Genomic DNA, 19032 nt, shown 5'->3' with positions numbered 1-19032 from the left:
GTGCGAATGGCTTGGATCCCCCCCCCCCCCCCCGAGGCAGACGCAGGGCACCCAAAGCAGGGTTCCATACTTTTGAATCATCGAAGAAATACTATGATACCTTCACAAACTTGGATTGCTCAGCTGACGTTTGTGTTATTTCTTAAATTCATAAATAATACATGCTCATGGGAGAAAAATTAGAAAATACAAGCAGGCATAATTTTAATTAATTTTTAAAACCACTCAAAATCCCACCCATCAGAAGTTCAAATTTTCTTTAGATGCATGTTTATGCAGGTAAATATTCATATTAGGGACATCTTATGTCTTACTGTATTACAATTTGCTGTTACATTAGAGAACATATGAAGAACATCTTTCTATGCCAATTAATATAAATATATATTATCATCTTTCAGAGCTGTATGTTCATTTATAGATGTATACTCTGAACTTTTAACCAAATCTCTATATATTAGAAACATCAATTATCAACTTGTCACTATTCTTTTAAGATGTGTTTATTTATAAGAGATTGTGTGCGTGCGTGCACGTGCACGGGTGGGGGGAGGGGCAGGGGAGAGACTCCCCAAGCCTCCCCCGCTGAGGGCGGAACAAAAGCAGGGCTCAGTCCCAGCACCCATGAGATCACGACCTGAGCCAAAACCAAGAGTCAGATGCCCAACCCAGGTGTCCCTCAACTCGTCACCATCTTACTGCAACAGAATACATTTTTTAAGAGTACGTTCTTTTACATGTGTTGCACTTTTGATTGTTTCCTTGAGAATAATTTCGAGAAGTAAAATTGCTACGTTAAAAAGTATGTGTTTCTAAGACTTTTGAAACACGTCATCAATTTGCCCTTCAAAAACATTACACCAAACAATTATTACTTTGTTTACATTTACAAAAATAGCGCCGCTCGTCTTTAACACTCAAAAGATCGTCTACAGTGCTGCTGCCAAGTATGACAATCAGACAATTAACAAATCAGACGGTCCAAATTGAGGAATATTCCGAAAAATAACTAGTGCGGACTCTTCAAAAGGTCAGTGTCATGACAGACAAAAAAAAATGTTGGAAACTATTGTAAAGACTAGGGAAACATGACAACTAAATTCAATGTATCATCCATGAGATAACCGGCCGAATGTGAATATGGGCTCTACATTAAAACGAATAATATTGTAAAGATGTTACATTTCCTGAGTGTGATAATTGCATTAGGATTATGTAAGAAATATTCTTGTTCTTAGATATATTCTAAAGTATTTAGGAAGGGAAATGTCATAATATCTGCAATTAACTCAAATGATCCAGAAAAAAATAAAGATAAGCAAACATGGCAAAATACTAACGATTAGGAATTCTAAGAGAAGAGTAGACTAATATTCATTGTAATACTCAAGAAATTTTCAGTAGATTTATAATAAAATATTGGGGAATCCTACTTAAAATATGTGAATACTTAATAATACTTAAAAATGCATAGTTTAATAAATTAAAGCTGATTATGATTCACCCCAAAGGTAGTTAATTCGAACAGTTTCATGTATAATGTTCCAAATCTTTGTTATGTACATACTAATACCATGTGTATAAGCCTACGTATCCTTTTAAATGAAATATAATTATATCAGATACTACTGTGTAACTTGCAACATAAATGAACACCTACTAGGGGCATCTGGGTGGTGCAGTTGGTTAAGCGTTCCACCAATGATCTCAGGGTGGTGAGATGGAACCCCACATTGGGCTCCTGCTTGAGATTCTCTTTCTCCTTCTCCCTCTGCCCCTCCCCCCACTCATGTTATGTTATGTTATAAATACATAAATAAATAAATAGGATCCTTTTTAAAAATTGAACTTCTACTAAAGAAGGAATAACCTCTGAAGAATAATGCCTACATTGGGGTCCTGGGCTGGGAGGGCTCACCCGAAATTCCATGACATCCACAAATGACTGGTAGTAGTTGGTGAGGAATCTAATTATCTCAGCTTTTTCCCGATGTACTGGTCCTAAATGTTGCTGAGAGAAACACAAAACAAAAATTTTTAAACCACAAAATAAGAAGACAATTGGTCAAAGCAACCCAAGAAAAATAGAAGTTATACCTAAACGTTCTTTTTTTTTTTTAAGATTTTATTTACTTGACAGAGAGAGAGAGCACAAGCAGGGGAAATGGGCAGAGGGAGAGGGAGAAGCAGGCTCCCTGCTGAGCAGAGAGCCAGACGCAGGACTCAATCCCAGGATCTAGAATCAAGACCTGAGCAGAAGGCAGATGCTCAACCGACTGAGCCACCCCAGTGCCCCTACCTAAACTGTCTTGAAGAGGCTTGAAATACACCAACAGACAGAGCTGGAAAATATCCAATGCTCTGAAAGTCTTCAGCAAGGGAGATTCTCTAGAAAGAATGATGCATGTGACCCTGACTAGATACAGAGTGCTAAATGAGAGGAAATTTCAAGGTCCCTTTCATTCAAAGAGGCTTACCACTTATATTAAAGTCAAAAGAGGTGGAGTGAGAAGATGCTACAGGTAAAATGGTAAGAAATCTAGGGCTAACCTTTAATAGCGGAGAAGTAAGGGATATTCCATGAAATGCATAACTCTAAGATAATTAGCAAGGAAACACCTGGAAACAAGAAGAGCAGTAAAACATATGCACCCTGCTGGGCTGATCAAGCTGTCTTCCTCCACAAGAACAAAGTGTTCTCATGAATCTTGCAATGGAGAAAGGGGCAATGCTTTGCTCTAGCTTAGCCTGCAAGAATCTCAGCTTATCTCAGAATTCTCGAGACTACAAGAACCTGAAGCTCTGTGATGGAGTGCAGGAAAACTAAAAGAAGGCTGCTCCATCCTTTGCCAACTTCAAAGAAAGGCAGTCAAAAGAGGAGAGTTTAAGCCACCAAGGGTAGAGTTATTTCAGAGAAAGGGGCAGGGGGGCAATGTTCTCACCGTGCTGTTTCGGACATCTATGGTGGGAAATTTCTTGTTGATGTACTTGAGAGAAGATTCCATGGACTTTTCCAGTAAGAAAGGTGGCTTGGATTTGGGGTCTGAACAAGTCTGCACCAATAAAGCACATTATATTTTAACCCTTTCTCCTGTCCCTCCAAACATACTTCTTCCTGCTGCATTCATTTTCACAAGTCTTTCTTACAGAAAGGAAATCTGGGGATTCATTATGAAAACATAGCAGTAGATGAGAAACAAGCTTCAGGGCATGAAGCCAACTCTCAGTAGAGCTGAACGACCTGGGTATCTTGTCTTAACAAGAGGAGTTCAGTGTCTGCTCGGCCCCAGTGCAAAGAGGAAGCTCTCTCCCCACCCCTCAGCTGAAGCCGGAAGGAGTGAGAAAAGCAGCTGCTTGGGAGTTGGACTTCATGGGTGAGTGTGTCACAATGTCCATATGTAAGTATCTCATCCCAAAGGGTGTTTGTCGGGGACATGGGGCCAGAGAAACCATGTTCCTGGTGATTTGTCTTATTACAAAATGCACGGAAGTTCCCTCTCCCTATTTTCTCTTCCAGAAACTCCCCACTCTTGCCCATCTTTATCTCTTTACTTCCCTAGGCCCAGCCCCTCGTCCCCTGGCCTGATCCTGTCCCCAGCCTCTCCCAGTTTCACAATTCCTATCCTAAGCCCACATACACAACCACAGCATGAACTCTAAGACACTGAGTACCTCAGAAGGCACATACCCATATCTTATTGAAATATCATATCTATTTTTTCCTTGTAGGGAAGTACTTCCATGGAAAAGTTTTTGCCATAGACCCCACTTTGGATATCTTCAGAGTATGGGGGATCAGCAATAAACAATGAGACCCAGAATTCTAGACCCCAGACCTTTATTCAAATGACTCAGAACAAAATTATTTCCTACCCCCGCATACCCAGCAGAAAGCAGACACTCTCACTGGGGCAAGAATCATACCTAGAAAAAGCATCCCCTTGTGCCTGCCACCACTGGCTGGCCTATGTAATGCTAGTGACTGAAGGCCAATTAAACCAGCGGGGAAAGAAGAGGGAGTCTAACCCCTGGAACTGCCGGCCTCAGGGTCCCCTGCCCTACTATTGCTGGAGTAAGTGGTACTGGTCCAGTTGCTCATGCTTACCTTCTTGATGTTATACATGCGGATGAGAACCCCCTGACCTCGATCGTTCAGGATAGTGAGCTTCTCGGCTAATTTATGCTGGTAGGCAGAGGTCAAAGACATGATGGCCACCGAGAGAGAGGAGTATCCGGACAGCAATGCCTAATCTCCCAAACACTTTCAGCTTGGGTGGTGACACCCCCTGGGCGGAGGGCCCCAGCCTGGTTGGTGCGCTGGTCTTCCTGTTGCCTCTACAATTGGCTCATGGGTGAAAGCAGTCACTACGACTCACAGACCTTCAGAATCGTCTTGTGCTTCCGCTTGCACACTCAGCAGGAGACATTTCCTCTTTCTAGCGGTGCAGCACTTTTGGTGCTGCGGGTGCAGGCAGGGGAGAGGGACAGGCTTTCAAGCTCTTCCACAGTCTGGTACCAACCTTTCTGGCCTTAACCGTTCCCCAGTGTCCTATAAAAAGCTCAACACCAGACAAAAAAGTATCGACTACCCCACTCCCATACACCTTTATACTGCTTCCTCTTTTATATACCCCCATCAAGAATGCCTGTTATTCTCAGCTGAACCTTAGGCCTATCCATCTTTTAGGGCCCAGGTTAAATCCCAACTCTTCCTCATTACCCCATCTAGTATCAAATATTATACAGAAAACCATATTCTTCATTATATTTTTAAGTATATATCTTATCTCCCCCTACTACAGCAAAAGCCCCTTAATGACAGGAATTGTATCTAATACTTCTTTATATCTTTCACAATACTCTGGTACAGTGAGTCTTCAAGTGTAGTCATATCAGCGTCACCTTGAAACTCGACAGACATGCAAATTCTCAGAACCCACCCCAGACCGACTGAATCCAAAACTCTGGGGCAGGGTCCAGCGCTCTGTGTTTCAACAAGCCTTCCAGGTAATTCAATGCATTCTCAAGTTTGAGAACCACTGCTCGAGTACTATAGTTCTTTTTTTTTGAAGATGTTTTCTTATTTGAGAGAGAGAGAGCATGAGCGGGGTGGGGAAGGGGCAGAGGGAGAGGGAGAAACAGACTCCCCACTGAGCAGGGAGCCTAATGCAGGGCTCCATGCAGGGCTCGATCCCAGGACCCTGAGATCATGACCTGAGTTGAAGGCAGACGCTTAACTGAGCCACCCAGGGGTCTCTCTAGTACACCTTCTTAAAGGTGCTTAAGAAACTGAGATCGACCCTTATCCCTTGAGATTCTGAATTGGGAGATCTGCAGTGGGATCTAGAAACTGCATTTGTAAGTACGCTGGAAGGTTTCGAGACAAACGTTCCATCACATACATGTGGAGAAACACTAGTCTCCTGGGTCCAGTAACCACTCAGTAACTATGCTGATTTACTTGTTGAACTGTTAAGACTAACTTGGGAAATAGGCCCCATGAAGAACCAAATTAACCAAGAGTAACAAGGAGAAATTAATAGTAGACTTTAAATCTTTGAAGACTGAGGGGCGCCTGGGTGGCACAGTTGTTAAGCGTCTGCCTTCGGCTCAGGGTGTGATCCCAGCGTTCTGGGATCAAGCCCCACATCAGGCTCCTCTGCTGGGAGCCTGCTTCTTCCTCTCCCACTCCCCCTGCTTGTGTTCCCTCTCTCACTGGCTGTCTCTCTCTCTGTCAAATAAATAAAATCTTTAAAATAAATAAATAAATAAATCTTAGAAGACTGAATGAATTTTAGCACTAAAATATTCTTGCCATTCCAACCAGGCCTTACCTCCCTAACTCAAGAAAACAGACTCACTCTCAAGTTTCTTTCAAGGCAAAAAGCAGAAGGTCCTCAGAAAAATTCTACATTGAGTTGTCTTCATGTCTACTTCCTTTCCGATACCTTTTCTCCGCTTTTCAATCATTCTCATTTTCCATATCCAGGGCTCTTACATTGTCCCAGTAAATCCTGGGGTGAAGGGATGGGGGCAGCTGATTAGCATTATTATATCAGAAACTTAAATAAACTTAAATACATAAACTTAATATGTTTGTTCCCAAGAGAATATATTTTTTAAAGAAGCAAGAAGACGGCAGTGCTTACCACACAGAATTTCAAACTTCTCTAATGGAAACTTTACACTTTTGGAAAATGGAATCTGCCTCCCAGTTTATTTACTGGATAGAGTCCCTAGAAGTCTAGAGGGCTGGCATAAGGTACTACTGGCCCCGAAGATCTGAATCACCTGCTGTTATCAAAGAAACCCAGGTTCTACTAGAGGCATTTGCAGGATTCCTATTGGTCTTTCACCTTGATGGGGGAGATTAAGAGCAGGCAGTGAGGCACCAACGCGAAGGAAGCTGAGCCCTAGAACAGCAGCAGGCTTCTTACAGGTTAGTATACTTCTGCGGGATCTTTTTCACTCACGTTCCTTATCCTCCTGAAAAGTTTGTTGAAGTCTCTCCCTAAAAGCTGATCTAGTTTTCTCCTGTTCCCTAATATATACTCCCCAGCCGAGCAGGCACCAACCCAATAGTCTTCTGTGCGTGTGCCATGTCCACTTCTGCCTTTCTCACGTAGCATGTATGCTTTCCCTCTTGCCGACCCAAATCCTAGTCAATCTTCTGGATCTGGATCTACGTTGAACCCGTGCTGAACTCCAACAGTACTTGGTCTCTGCCACGTATTTCACGTCTAAATTAGGTCCCACCTTTATATGCCTGTTTCATATTATCCTGCCACCCCAGCTGAACTGTAAGATTGCTGGAGCCTGGAAACACTCGTTTCCTTGTACTTGGTATATGAGAAAAGCCTACATTTTGGCATTAGACAGAATTTTGGGCTTGAATATTGTTGAGTCCAGTGGACTAAGCCTTATGACTTAGAGGCAAAGAGCCCAGATCTGGATCCAGAAAGCTTGAGTCCATATCCCAACTCTATCACTTAGCAGCTCTGATCCAGTTTCCCTGCCTGAAAATGGAGAGGATATTGAGAATCATTCCTATCACATGAAGATATTGTATGTATTAAATAAGTTACCATGTGAAATGATGACCTAGTTATTTACTATGTACCAGGTACTTTAAGGGCTTTACATGTATTATGTCAAATAATATTAATAATGTCATCCAAACATGTGCTAGCTTTGTAATTTTAGGATATCTATCACCACCGAGTTGGATTCCTAAACTATAAAACAGTGGTAATCCCTCATATATGTAGAAGTGGTTATATGACATTGTGTTTGTAAACATTCGGCTCAAGGCCTGGTACACTGGATTAAGAATGTCAAAAAGAAAGTGAAATTTGGGGGGTTTAGTATGTAGTGAGCTTATGTCACTTTCTGTGAAGTTCTACGTGGCACCCCATAAAGAAAAAGGCCAGGTTTAAAGATAGGACTAATCATTCCAACCAGTAGTCTTTAGAGAAACTTCACTGGAAAGATCATCCAGCAGCTCCTCCTGGAAACAGGAAGAACTCTCCTGAGGACGGCTTAATTACCCCAGAGCAGGGCCTAGTAACCCTGGCTACAAATCAGAACGCCCTGTGGAACTCTTTTAAAGCCACAGTTAGCCAGACCCCATTTGTGAAGATTCTGATCCAGCAGTTCTGGAAGATCTGTCACTTTAAAACTACTCAGTGATTCTCCTGCACAACCAAGATTGAAAACCACTTCTTCAAGACTTAACTATGACATCAAAAACTTCCAAACCTCTGAGAAACCATAGACCATATGGTGGGAGAAGAGGAATTGAGTAGCTTGAACAGAAAGTTGATTCACATCACCTGACAAAGGTACTCCACCTTCCCTCTCCCCAAACTTCAGCTGTTTGCCTTGTTTTGACCTACAGAAGGACTGTTTGACTCTTCAGACACTTCCCTTCAGATTCTTGAGAGACACTGCTTTAAGAATAAGGTAGGTCTCAAGAGCCTTTAGACTCAGTTTAACTGTCAAGGTAGCATCGAGGCTGGAATCCTCTTGCCAAGTCTAACATGTATTAAACCAAATGGCTTCCATTATAATCTTGGCCTCCCAACATGGGGTATTCAGTTATCGATAATTAGGTGAGTGATCCAAGGACGAAAATTCTGGCTGCCTGTTGTGAAGTGCTCTTTGTGTATTAAGGCCAGCCTGATCAGTCCGATCACACTTTATACTTTCCCAGGCTGCTGGCTAAAAGAAGGGTTGGGGTTCTCTGAAGACGACATTTCAGTATTAAAGCTCTTCTTCCATTATCTTTAAGAATCTAAAGATAACCACACAATATTGGATTATACTGCAACCTTTATTTTCCAAAAAGCCAATTCACTTTACAGTAAGTGTTCGTGGCTCTAATATTATCATCAATATGCAGTGTAAGCTTTAAGAGCCACCTGGCTTGTGTTCCTGAAAGGTACCTGAGTCTAAATCCCTGGACTTAATCATCTAAATGCCCTCAGGAAAATCTGACATTTAACAGTCTAGCTCTGTGCCCTTTGTCTATGCCCTAGGCATGATGCAAAGGAGAATGGAAAGGGGCTATTCTAGGCACTTTTGTATCCTTACTGCTTATGCCGGTCTGCCTTGATCTTTCTCCCCCATCAGACTATGCTGGCCCTGCTTTGCAGAAATCTCAGCTGTAGCTGTTGCCTGGAAACTTGGGAGTCCTTGAAGTGAATGTCTGCTAGGATAGCTAAAGACAGCTAGCCATAAGGGAAAGTAGGCCTCCTATTGGCAGTAAAATGTGGCAGATTTGAGACGGTATATTCTTAGTTCACTTCAGGCGTCTTCGTATGTTAATACCTACAACTTTAGAGATTTCAGACTGGCATTCTCAGATAATTATAAAGTAGCCTGAACTTGAACATGTGCTGTTCATTCTTCTGATCCGCTCTCCCCAAAAGTGGCTGTGCTGATCTGACATGTAACATCCTTGTCTAACAAAGAGCTTAATTTAGATAGATTTGGCAAAGAGATGGGAGGGAGCAATGCCGAACAGTAAGGGAACCAGCTGCCCCAGCTTGCTTTCTCAATACTCAAGCTGATGGTGTAAAACTTCATCTTACCCCAGTGCTGTGAGCTTTCCAAGGAGCCCTGCCTTTAATACTCTATTTGAGGGCAAAGAGTTCTATTCAAAACAACCTATAAGACTAAAATACATGTACAAATGTTAATTTTTGGTTTTCCAAGGCCTATAAGCAGTGAAGTTCTCCTATTATCTAACTGACTAGGCTATTTAATCATCCCAAACTTTCATAGCAAGATACCCACATCTCTCACTCTTCTTTTGAGAATAGAAAGTAGGCCTATGTCAAAACTACCGGATCTTAAATGTCAATATTTTCTTTGCCAACCCATGGTTCCTACTATTTAGGCCTCATGGAGCCAGAAGCATTAGAAATATGTCCTTATGACCCAAACCACAGGATGCCAGCCAGCAGGTTACAGTACCACCTCGCATCATGTAGAAAGGTAAGTTTTCCTGATTTAAAAAAAAAAAAATGTTAACTCACTAGAGGGAGAAAAATAAGCTCAGAATATAAAAAGTTGACGTTTTGGGTTTTTTGTTTGTTTTGTTTGTTTGTTTGTTAAGAACAAGCTTCTGATCATACATAGCACTTAGCAGTTCTTAATGTTGGAAATGGTTTGTCTTAAGCGTTTCCAGAAAGGAATGGAGGGTGGAAAACAGGCATTGTATCATAGCCATTTAACGAGAGCTTTTTCTCTTTTAGAAAAATCCGAAGATAGCTAAAAAGATGGCTAACTGCAAATATAATGCTTGCCATGTGGTCCCAATCAAAAGGCTCAAGGAACACGAAGCTAACTGTGTCAACAGAACTGCTGTAGATGATGGTAAGTTGTTGTTTTTTTTTAATTTGGGGGGCAGATAAGTGGCATCAAGTGCTATTGCCCCTTGCCTCCATATTTCATAATTACGGAAGTCTTAGCCGAATGAGAGGAATGAAAAACAGAAGGAAGTTTCTACTCTGCTTCTATAACCTCTGGTCTGCTTTATTTCAGAGCCATTCAATCTTCCAAAGGTTATTTCTCCAAGTTTGGAACCAAATGAAAAACTTTCTAATACTGTCAATCAGATTCTTGACCCTGATGTCTGGAACACAGGTGAGCGAGGGTGAGAATACAGTCATAAATGAAAGCTTGGACCCTAAGTCCTTCGTAGCTAATTAAGTACTGTAGCCCTGGATAAATTCAAAGTCTTAACACTCCTCCCACAAAAATCCTTCAAAAACAATCAAATAAATCTGAGAATTTCATCTGTCTCTGAATAGGCAACCCAACAAAAAGGAGTTTAATTAAAACCTAAAATCACTTATAACAGTTTAAAGAATCTTATCTTACAAATATCTGGTCACTTTCCACAGAAAAAAAGTATTGGTATAAATTGAAACTTGTAGTCTGAAAGGTTTGGATTTATCCTATCTCATCCTTTCTCTAACATACAGCACGTTACAATAGAGAGTTTCCTAGCTCTTCTGTCAGATCTAGGTTCAACTCTATGTTCTGCCCTTAAGGAAAGTTACTTCTCAAACACCTCTTCCTCACCCATAAAAGGAATAATACCTATCTCATAAGGCACATTAATATGAAATAAAGATGTACATGTGCAGTAGAGTAATGCAAGTTCCTTTAACAAAGTTCAGATTGTGCTGATAACATGGTTTAACACAACAGATGTTTCCCTGTATACAAGCCCAGTGCGAGGATTCAGTGGGGACTGTGCCTTGAGAACACAGGTTCTTTTCATCTTGTGACTGTCACCTTCCACACTTGGCTTCCCAAACTGCCACAAAAAGAGAATGGAGGTACAGGTCCCCCTTACGCGTCTTGGCCCGGAAGAAAATACTTCCAGTCATAGTCCGTTGGCACAAACTGGTCATATGACCACACCAACCGTCAAGTTGGTAATGCGGTCCCTGGCAAAGCAGCCAATTTCCAGCAACAACTATGGAAGGGAGATTCAAATCTCTGCCGCCAACGGCTTTCTCTGCAACGATATAAAAATGCCTAGTACTTGTATCACGTCTCCATCCTCTCTCCTTCTCTCTAGATAACACACATCATTCTCCTTCATTTGTTCTTAAGACATTTGCTCCAAAAACGCTGGTCTGTGAAAGGTAAGATAAATCATCTTATAGAAGTTATTGGAATAGAGAGCAAAATACCTTTAAGTTTGACTCAAAGTGAGATGGCCACTAGGTCTTAGGCATGGAAAATGCCTACACTTCAATTATGAATTTTGAAAGATCTGTATTCATGGGCTCTGAGTACTTCCATTCCCTCCCTTAGTCTCCACTTAGGACTCTAATCCATTAAGGACTTGATTACACAAGGTTCTCAATTCTATGTAAGATTTTCAAGGAATGAAAATAACAATTCCTAAAATTTTGAAGGGAAAGCAATCTGTACAATCCACATGAAATAACCTAACAAGGATCCCCAACCTAACAAGCTTGAAGGGCACATCTAAGGGTTAGAGAAGCCACCAATGGAGTTACCCATCACATACACAGGGGGACAGGAAGTACAAAGGAACAGAAACTTGCACAAAATCAATAATTCCTACTCTGACCTTTAATAATATCAACCATTTTTGATAAAGTAATTTAAATCTCCTAGAACTGGTTATCTAGACTAAAACTCAAGTTCTGGTCTCCAACTAGCTTTCCTTTTTTGGTCATCTCCCACAGTGACTCAAGAGACATAAAAAAAGAGACTACGGATGACAAACATCCTAACAACTCTAAGTCCTGGGGAAAAGGTAAAGTAACTTTTAAAAACTAATATCACAGTTCTACGATATTAACATAGTTTTAACTAATACCACTAAGGTATTCTAAATCTTCAAAGATTCTTAGACAAACTTTTATTCTTTAAAAAAATAAACTTATTTTCTACTCTAAGTTCTTCTTCCCCCACAACAGAAGCAGGGAAAGTCCCAGTGGCTTTAAGTCAGACTGTGGAGAAAAAGCCATCTAGAACTCTCTTTGAAATGCAACTAATACACATCAAGCTTAGGTCTTCCATAAAAACACTTTCAAAATGACATTACCTTAATGTTCTTTTCTACCCATAGGTCAGAAAAACTGATGGAGAAGCTGGGGATTAAAGAGCCAGCAGACAGAAAATTTATTGTCTTTTTTTAAACTTCTGGGAAATCTTAACTGTCATGTTTTAGGTAACAACTCCAGTCATTGTTGGCATCTTAACATGTTTTTATTTATTTAAATAAAGAATATTTTTCCTATGATAAGCTTCATTACATGTTTTTATCCTTCCTTGTTTTCATATCCTCATTTGTCAACCAAAAGGCTAAAGGGCTTATTTGCCTATTTTCTCTATTAGTACAGGGAATACAGCTATCATGTGAGCTATGCTATTCCTTAATCAGGTTCTTTACCCTCCAATTGTTTTTCTCCTACTCCAAGTCACATACTATATGACCATCAGATCAACCTTCTTCAATCAGTTTTGTACAAATCTTCCACGCTTAAAAGACACAGTTTTGGGGGCGCCTGGATGGCTCAGTCGTTAGGCGTCCGCCTTTGGCTCAGGGTGTGATCCCGGCCGTTCTGGGATCGAGCCCCACGTCAGGCTCCTCTGCTGGGAGCCTGCTTCTTCCTCTCCCACTCCCCCTACTTGTGTTCCCCCTCTCGCTGGCTCTCTCTCTCTGTCAAATAAACAAATAAAATCTTAAAAAAAAAAAAAGACACAGTTTTGGGGGCACCTGGCTGGCACAGTCAGTAGAGCCTGTGACTCTTGATCTCAGGGTCATTAGTTCAAGCCCCACGTTGGGTGTGGAGCCTACTTTAAAAAACAGAACAGAACAAAAGCTATAGTTTTTATGACAAGCTGAGTTTGGAGCATGCCTCCAAATCTTCCCTTCTTAACTCTGTAGAAGTCAATTTACTCCCACCTTAAATACACCTTAATCTTTTTACTCTGTTCATTTTAAAATGTCATCCCTTTCCCTTCAACCATGGAAATCGCTTTCTAGCTTTTTTTTTTAATCTAAATTTTAATCTTCACCACATTTAAACCTTCCAGGCATCCAACCTCCATCATGCCACAAAGCTTCCCGAGAGAAGTCGGAGTCACGCGCTACTGTGTATTTGCTACACCTGCACCACTAGCCTGGTGCTGTGCACATAGTACAGAGTCACAGACTTGGTACCTAAACTGAACTCAGACCCCATGTATAACAGGCCAAAATTTGTTCCTCTCAAGCTGTAATCTTTTTTTCAGCTAGCTAATTTTAAAATAATGACCTTGGTTTTTTGCTAGTTTACTGATTGGTTTAGGTATATTTAGACTTATAATTAAAAGTTGAAGTTATAATCGAATGGATATTTTCTGCCCTTAGAAGTCTTATCCCTACCTAAGTATTTTCTAGATCCTTTTCAAATGATCTTTTGTTTTCCTTCAATTAAAGCAGAAAACAGAAGGGAGAATAACTAGATACTTTTAGTATCTAACACATTCTAGTATGCTTTGTGCAAAGGAGGGCTACCAACTTGCTCCCTTAGATTTACATAATATAAACAAGATTTTTATCTCTTGACTAAGGCATTACACATATTTTGAGTTTTTTAAATTACACTTTGGTATATTAATACCAAACTATATGAAAATTGAAAAGTTTCCTAGGAAAAATGGCCAAGAAAGATAAAGATGTCTTCCTCTCTCATATTTTCAGTATATGGAATCTTCCCCTAAAAAGCCATGTAGTCTTAATTGGGGTGACTACATAATTTTTCCTTCAAACCAGGGTACTCTTGAGCATGAAAGGGGGAATAATAATTATCCCGAGATAACCAAAAAACCAGGTTGGCCATCCTAGTCTTAAGGGATAAAACATCACAAAATAGGCAGTTGTCATTCAAAATATGGATTCCAGATCTACTCATATCTCACTTAAAGAAGTTTTGAGGGGTACCTGGGTGGCACAGCCAGTTAAAGTCCAACTCTTAGTTTCGACTCAGGTTGTGGTCTCAAGGTGGTGAGATCAAGTCCCGAGTCAGGCTCCACACTCAGTGCTTAAAACTCTCCCTCTCCTCCTCCTCCTCCTCTCTCTCTCTCTCTCAAATTAAAAAAAAAAAAAAGTTTTTTGAGCCCCCGTAGAAGAAGGCACAATAGAAACTAAAATATCACTTTTTTTTTTGGCCTTTGACGTAACATTTGGTCAAAGTTTCCAAAAAAAAAAAAAAACCCTACAGAAAATACTTAATTAAAAAAAAAAGCAAAGGTTTTTTCAAAGTTATTGTCTCAAAGCCTTCCTAGATTCTCCGAAGTCTTAACTATTCCTCCCATACTCCCCTAACAGGTGGTTTATGTCTCTATATAACATCCCTTCATTCTGATTTACTGTTAATAAACTATAAGATGCTTTAGGAGAGGCATGAGCTTGACTATGTAATAGTCCTATGCCCACAAAAAAAAAAAATTAAAGTGGCTGAATGTGAAGAATCTATATAGACATGGGGTAAAAAGACACTCAGTACCCTGGCCTAAATATTTATACTGAATAAATCAACCTTTCAAAAACCTTGGTAACCAAATTCACTCTTCTTCACCAAAAAGTCCTATCAAAGCAATTTAAATTATATTTCTGTAATAGTAATAAGACTTTCTAGCTATAAAGTTTCTTCCCTATGATCAAGTTTAAGATTTCCACTTTTACATGCACAGTATGAACTATGGGGAAAAAATTGCTAGGGCCCATTACTCATACCATAGATAACATACCAAAAGGTAACTCATTGGTTCCCCAGCTTTATCCTATTGTTGGTCCATACTACATGGTCTTTTTGTGCGGGCTTCCCAAGCAGCCGTGGTATAAAATGAGGAAAGAAAAAAACCTCCAATATTTTAGTCTCATTAAAAATTATAGTGGCCATGGTCCATTATAAAGGAGCAATATTGACAGCAACAGTATAAGGCAATGGTTCTCAACCTTTAGTGGGTATTATAATCACTTAAAGGCTGGGACGCCTGGGTGGTTTAGTCAGTTAAGCACCTGCCTTCCGTCCAGGTCATGATCCCAGGATCCTGGGATCAAGTCGCATCGGGCTCCTTGCTCAGGGAAGAGCCTGCTTCTCCCTCTGTGCCCTCTGCTTGTGTGCTCTGTCGCGCTCTCTCTCTCTCCCTCTGACAAATAAATAAAATCTTTTTTAAAAATTAAAATAAAATAAAATCACTTGAAGGACTTTCTAAAACAGATGATAGGGCATCTCACCCCTGAGTTTCTGAATCAGTAGAACTATAGTAAGGCCTAGGAATTGGCATTTTCTCAAGTTCCCAAGTGATAGTCTTGCTGTGGTCTGGGACCACCCTTTAAGAACCATCGGCCTAAACACAGTTTAAGTGCTAGGAGGGAGGGAGGATGGAAGGAGGTTACAAGAAAACATAAGAACTTAATTCCAGACAGAGATTAGAAAACTTTACAGAAAAAAAAAAATGACTCTCGGGTTTAAACATTTGGCATTTTTTCTTTGTTTTTGTTTTGTTGTTGTTGTTTTCTCTTTTTTAAGTAGGCTCCACACCCAGGGTGGAGCCCAAAGCAGGGCTTGAATTTATGACCCTGAGATCAAGACCTGAACTGAGATCAAGAGTCAGAGGCCTAACCAACTGAGACACCCGGGCACCCCTTGACATTTTTTAAAATAACAGAAGAATGGCACTTTTATAATCTTAGAACTGTTCTCGGCACGACTAGTCCTTTGCATAATTTTTAGTAGGTGAAATTTCTTTAGTATCATTCTGCCATTCTCGCATCCTTTCAACAACCTTCTTTGAAGAAGTTCCATTTCCTCACCTATTTGTTCATAAAGCCTTGCCAACGTGATACTAACAATGACTTGAAAACTTCGACTTAACAATTTACATTTTAGATACCAGCACCAGAAAGAAAGTGAGGGGCTATTTGTTGCTGACTCCTGGAAAAGGAAACTAGATAGAAGTCATGGAAAAACACAGAGAACAGATTTCTCAAGCCCACTGGTAACTGTTACAGGCGATATGGATGACACAGGTATGTAACAATTAACATACTGAGACACAAATAATTTAAAGTATAAATTTTTAAAAATCACTATTAAGTTTCTTCATTCATCCTGTATTATCCTGTGTTTCCAGAGGTAGATGTTGGCTATTCATTCCAAACTCCCATTAGGGACTCTTTTTTTTTTTTTTTTAAGATTTTATTTATTTATTTGACAGAGAGACAGCCAGCGAGAGAGGGAACACAAGCAGGGGGAGTGGGAGAGGAAGAGGCAGGCTCCCAGCGCAGGAGCCCGATGTGGGACTCGATCCCAGAACCGGGATCACGCCCTGAGCCGAAGGCAGACACTTAACGATCGCGCTACCCAGGCGCCCCATAGGGACTCTTTTTTAAACATAAATTTATTTTCTTTGGCTCCCTGGTAGCAGCACCTCTCCCTGCTACTTTGCCTGAAAAATTGTAACCAGCACCAATTTTTCACCCTCCTCTAAAACAATACTTCCCAATCTATCCTCATTAGTAACACTATCCATTATGATCCCCTAGATCTTTCATTTTGAAATATTTTCCAACTGTGTTTATTGAATAATTTTCCTGTTTTTAACTATGCACTTAACTACCAATCAGAATTTATGATTAGATGAGAGAATCAGAACTTTGTTGATAACATTCAAGTCAGAAATAAAGAAATTTAATATTTTAGTCTTCTGGTGAGCTAAGTTTAAGTTTTATTGGCTATCTAAAACACTGAAAATCCCTAAGGAATCTCAAGGACTACTGGAATTCCTTCAATCCTAAAAGCTGGGAAAACTCATTTTCTAACAACGATCTTGGGGGGCGGGTAGCAGGGGACTCCTGGGGGCTCTGTTGGTTAAACATCAGACTCTTGGTTTTGGCTCAGGTCATGATCTCATGGGTCATGAGATGGAGCCCCATGTTGTTCTCCACACTCAAGTCTGCTTGAAGATTCTCTCCTCTGCCCCTCCCCACACTCCCTCTCTCTCTCAAATAAATAAATCATTTTTTTAAAGATTTTTTTTTTAATCACTAGGGCACTGGTCCTTTTCCTCATTAGTCCAGAGTCTCTGTTTTTAACTTACAATTATTAATTCAAAAATATAATCTAGAGGGACACCTGGGTGGCACAGCGGTTAAGCGTCTGCCTTCGGCTCAGGGCGTAATCCCGGCGTTGGGGGATCAAGCCCCACATCAGGCTCCTCCACTAGGAGCCTGCTTCTTCCTCTCCCACTCCCCCTGCTTGTGTTCCCTCTCTCGCTGGCTGTCTCTATCTCTGTCGAGTGGATAAATAAAATCTTTAAAATATATATAATCTAGAATTTAGGGACAAATGCTAGCATATCCTCAGAACCAGCAAGGATCAGATTCAGTCTCGGTTATTAATCCTGGCTAGCTCCTAGAGTGACTCTTTATAAATGCCTTGGTCTCTCATTGTTTTTTCCCTTTTCAAATATATTCAACCTGGCTGAAAAGCCAGGCTGAAAGAAAGCTCAGCAGGGATCTTAGATAAAGCTGGAACTTTCCGGGTTGGAGATGAATGAACAAAGCATTTAAGAATAGAAAGAACAGATGTGTGGCGCATTTTTATTTTTAAAATCTCCACTGAAAGACAGTTTGGGGTTTTTGTTTGTTTATTTATTTAAAAGTTGGTGGGCTTGGGGCACCTGGGTGGTTCAGTTCGTTAAGCATCTGCCTTGGGCTCAGGTCATGATCCCAGGACCCTGGGACCGAGGCCTGCATCAGACTCCCTGCTCATCGGGGAGTCTGCTTGTCCCTCTCCCTCAGCCCCTCCTTCCGCCCGACCCTCTGCTCATGCTTTCTCTCTCTCAAATAAATAAATAAAATCTTTAAAAAATAAAAGTTGGTGGGCTTGTTCACTCATGCTAAATGGAATAGCTTTCTCAGATGAGGATCCTGTCACCCTGACAAAGCATTACTGAACGCAGTGAAGCCTGACTTTGGATTCTGGTTTGGTACCCACCCCCTCCATCCTCTCAAGCCCTAGCTCTTCCTCAGAAATTTCAGTCTGCAGGTATCTGAAAAGTACTTATGGGTCACAGTAACAGTGTCAACAATTTCACCAGCTTACTGCAATTTAAAGCCTGAAAAATCACATTTCACTTCAAATCACATTGGCCACACCAATCTGCATGAATGATGTGATAAATTCAGAGGTTTCGGATTTCGGAAAGGTTACTTTAAGATATTCCTAACAATCTGAAACTGATTTACCAAAACAGCAGCTTTCTCTAAAATGCTTTGTGCTAAGTTTGCAGTGAAGCTTTCATTCTTAGCTATTATCTTTCAAGAAGCACTTTAACAGCTTGCTCCTCCTTCACAGGAATTATCCAGGCCACTCAGGTGAAAGAACAGATTTCCTAAATTCAAAACAGTGCCTAGGTCAGTGGTTCTCAGCCGTGACTGCATATTAGAATCATCTGGGTAGCTTTTTAAAAATAACTGTGCCCAGCTCTTTCTGATTAATTGGTCTGGAAAGGGAACTTGGCATAGTATGTCTTAAAAGCTCCCTGGATGATTCTAACGTACAGACAAGATTAAAAACCACTAGCCTACAAGAATGGCTTGGGCGGGGCGTCTAACAGCACATTTCTTTTTAGGGTCTCAATATGAGACAAAGACTATGACGCACACTCTACTCAGCCCAAGGGCTGATAATCTTTAAACCACTGCCGCCGCTGCCACCGCCAGCACCGCCACCAACAACAACTGGGTAGGGACGCCTAGGTGGCTCAGTCTGTTAAGTGTCTGTCTTTGGCTCAGGTCATGATCCCAGGATCCTGAAACTGGGCAGAGCCCTGGGACAAGGCTGGCTCTCTGCCCAGCAGACAGTCTGCTTCTCCCTCTTCCTCCATCCCTTCCCCTCCTCACCAACCCCCCACCCATGCCCTCGAATGCACACTCCCTCAAATAAATAAATAAAATCTTTAATAAAAAAAAAAGGTAACAAT

General features: G+C 40.9%; 2 protein-coding genes across 2 annotated transcripts in view; one reads left to right on the top strand and one right to left on the bottom strand.

The window, feature by feature from the left end:
• Window positions 1-4263, bottom strand: part of NCKAP1L (NCK associated protein 1 like) — a 38321-nt gene extending 34058 nt beyond the window's left edge. Inside the window, exons 1-3 of the mRNA XM_008704692.2 lie at window positions 4106-4263; window positions 2943-3053; window positions 1919-2011 (exon numbers count right to left, since the gene is read on the bottom strand). Coding sequence (XP_008702914.1) covers window positions 1919-2011; window positions 2943-3053; window positions 4106-4207 — 306 coding nt within the window. The 5' untranslated portion in view covers window positions 4208-4263. The remainder of the gene's footprint in view (window positions 1-1918; window positions 2012-2942; window positions 3054-4105) is intronic.
• Window positions 4264-7942: 3679 nt separating this feature from the next.
• LOC103675564 (gametocyte-specific factor 1-like) lies at window positions 7943-10163 on the top strand. Its single transcript, XM_008704691.2, has 4 exons — window positions 7943-7962; window positions 9401-9498; window positions 9759-9879; window positions 10048-10163. Exons 2-4 carry the CDS (start codon window positions 9406-9408, stop codon window positions 10161-10163), a joined length of 330 nt encoding a protein of 109 aa, XP_008702913.2. The 5' UTR covers window positions 7943-7962; window positions 9401-9405.
• The last annotated feature ends 8869 nt before the right edge of the window (window positions 10164-19032 follow it).

Source organism: Ursus maritimus, unplaced genomic scaffold, assembly GCF_017311325.1.
Source record: "Ursus maritimus isolate PB19 unplaced genomic scaffold, ASM1731132v1 scaffold_26, whole genome shotgun sequence".
Lineage (NCBI taxonomy): Eukaryota > Metazoa > Chordata > Mammalia > Carnivora > Ursidae > Ursus > Ursus maritimus.
The sequence above is the reverse complement of the archived record's forward strand: the minus strand, read 5'-3'. Positions and strand labels throughout refer to the sequence as shown.